The 1,189-nt window shown below is 43.5% G+C and overlaps 1 protein-coding gene across 1 annotated transcript in view; it reads left to right on the plus strand.

The window, feature by feature from the left end:
* Positions 1-1,189, plus strand: part of mfsd14ba (major facilitator superfamily domain containing 14Ba) — a 15,488-nt gene that overhangs the window by 9,911 nt on the left and 4,388 nt on the right. The window contains exon 11 of the mRNA XM_035668637.1: positions 284-447. Coding sequence (XP_035524530.1) covers positions 284-447 — 164 coding nt within the window. The remainder of the gene's footprint in view (positions 1-283; positions 448-1,189) is intronic.

Here is a 1,189-nt window from a genome sequence, read left to right on the forward strand (position 1 = left end):
CTCCTCTCCTCTCCTCTCCCTCTCCTCTCCTCTGCTCTCCTCTCCTCTCCTCTCCTCTCCTCTCCTCTCCTCTCTTCTCCTCTGCTCTCCTCTCCTTCTGTCACACAGATCAATAGGTCACTGTGTTATTATGTATTTTTTCGATGGAAGTTTGTATTGCTAAGGGAGGCCGTGAAATCAACCCGTTGCCAGCTAAATATATCAGCAGATACAGTTTTCACCGTGTCAGCAATAACTTTGACCAACATGACCAATAGCATGACCTGTCTGTCTCCCCCTGCAGGTGTGGTCCAGGGGATGATAACAGGGATCAGAGGTCTGTGTAATGGTCTGGGTCCAGCTCTGTACGGATTTATCTTCTTCCTCTTCAACGTTGAGCTCAACAGCATGGACCCCATCCAGGGAGACTTTAACATTGACCCCCTGCCTCTGCACAGTCCCACAGAGGTACCGTATTCATTAAACCTACACCCGGTGCAGCAATTCTTGCCAGCATCTGAGTAACTTTACACATGTGTGGGTCTATCTTTGCTGGAAAGCAAGTCAAAACCAGACTACATGGTTATATGTCTGACTAAGTTTTTTCAAACTCCAGTGAAAGTTCACTAATTTAATTACATTTAGGATTTTTTGACATTTTCAGGTGTTCTGTTTTGTACTCCCCATAGAGAATTAATCAGATTGACTTCAGATTTGTTCAGTACACTTTGAAGAAGTTCACGATTAAAAGAAGTGTGGTGTCAAAAACCAGTGTTTCTCCCAGACCCCAACCCTAGCACTAAACCCTAAGCTTAGCACTATCCCTAACTTCAATATACATTCTCCAATCGGGTCCAAACGTGCCAATATTCTGTCATAGCACCACCTACTGGTAAGAGGAAGTAAGCTTTGTATGGCTATTTTGATCTGACTGACATGAAAATTTCACAGCATGATGTGGTGGTGCATAAACTAACAGCAGCACGCCCCCACTCACAGGGACTGCGAGGGCCCATTCATCGCTGCTTGCAGCTTTAATAGCTGTAATAACATTTAAAACCGTCTTTCCGACATGAAGTGAAGAAAAATATCAAAATATTTTTACAGTAAGATCAAATTCCAAGCAAGGAGTAAAACACTGGTTAGCTATAATGCTAAACATTGTCACTGTTTCCTGTGGTTGTTTCATAGTAAAGGCCTACCACTGCCT

Source organism: Morone saxatilis, unplaced genomic scaffold (assembly GCF_004916995.1).
Source record: "Morone saxatilis isolate NCDOM2014 unplaced genomic scaffold, NCSU_SB_2.0 Contig21, whole genome shotgun sequence".
NCBI lineage: Eukaryota > Metazoa > Chordata > Actinopteri > Moronidae > Morone > Morone saxatilis.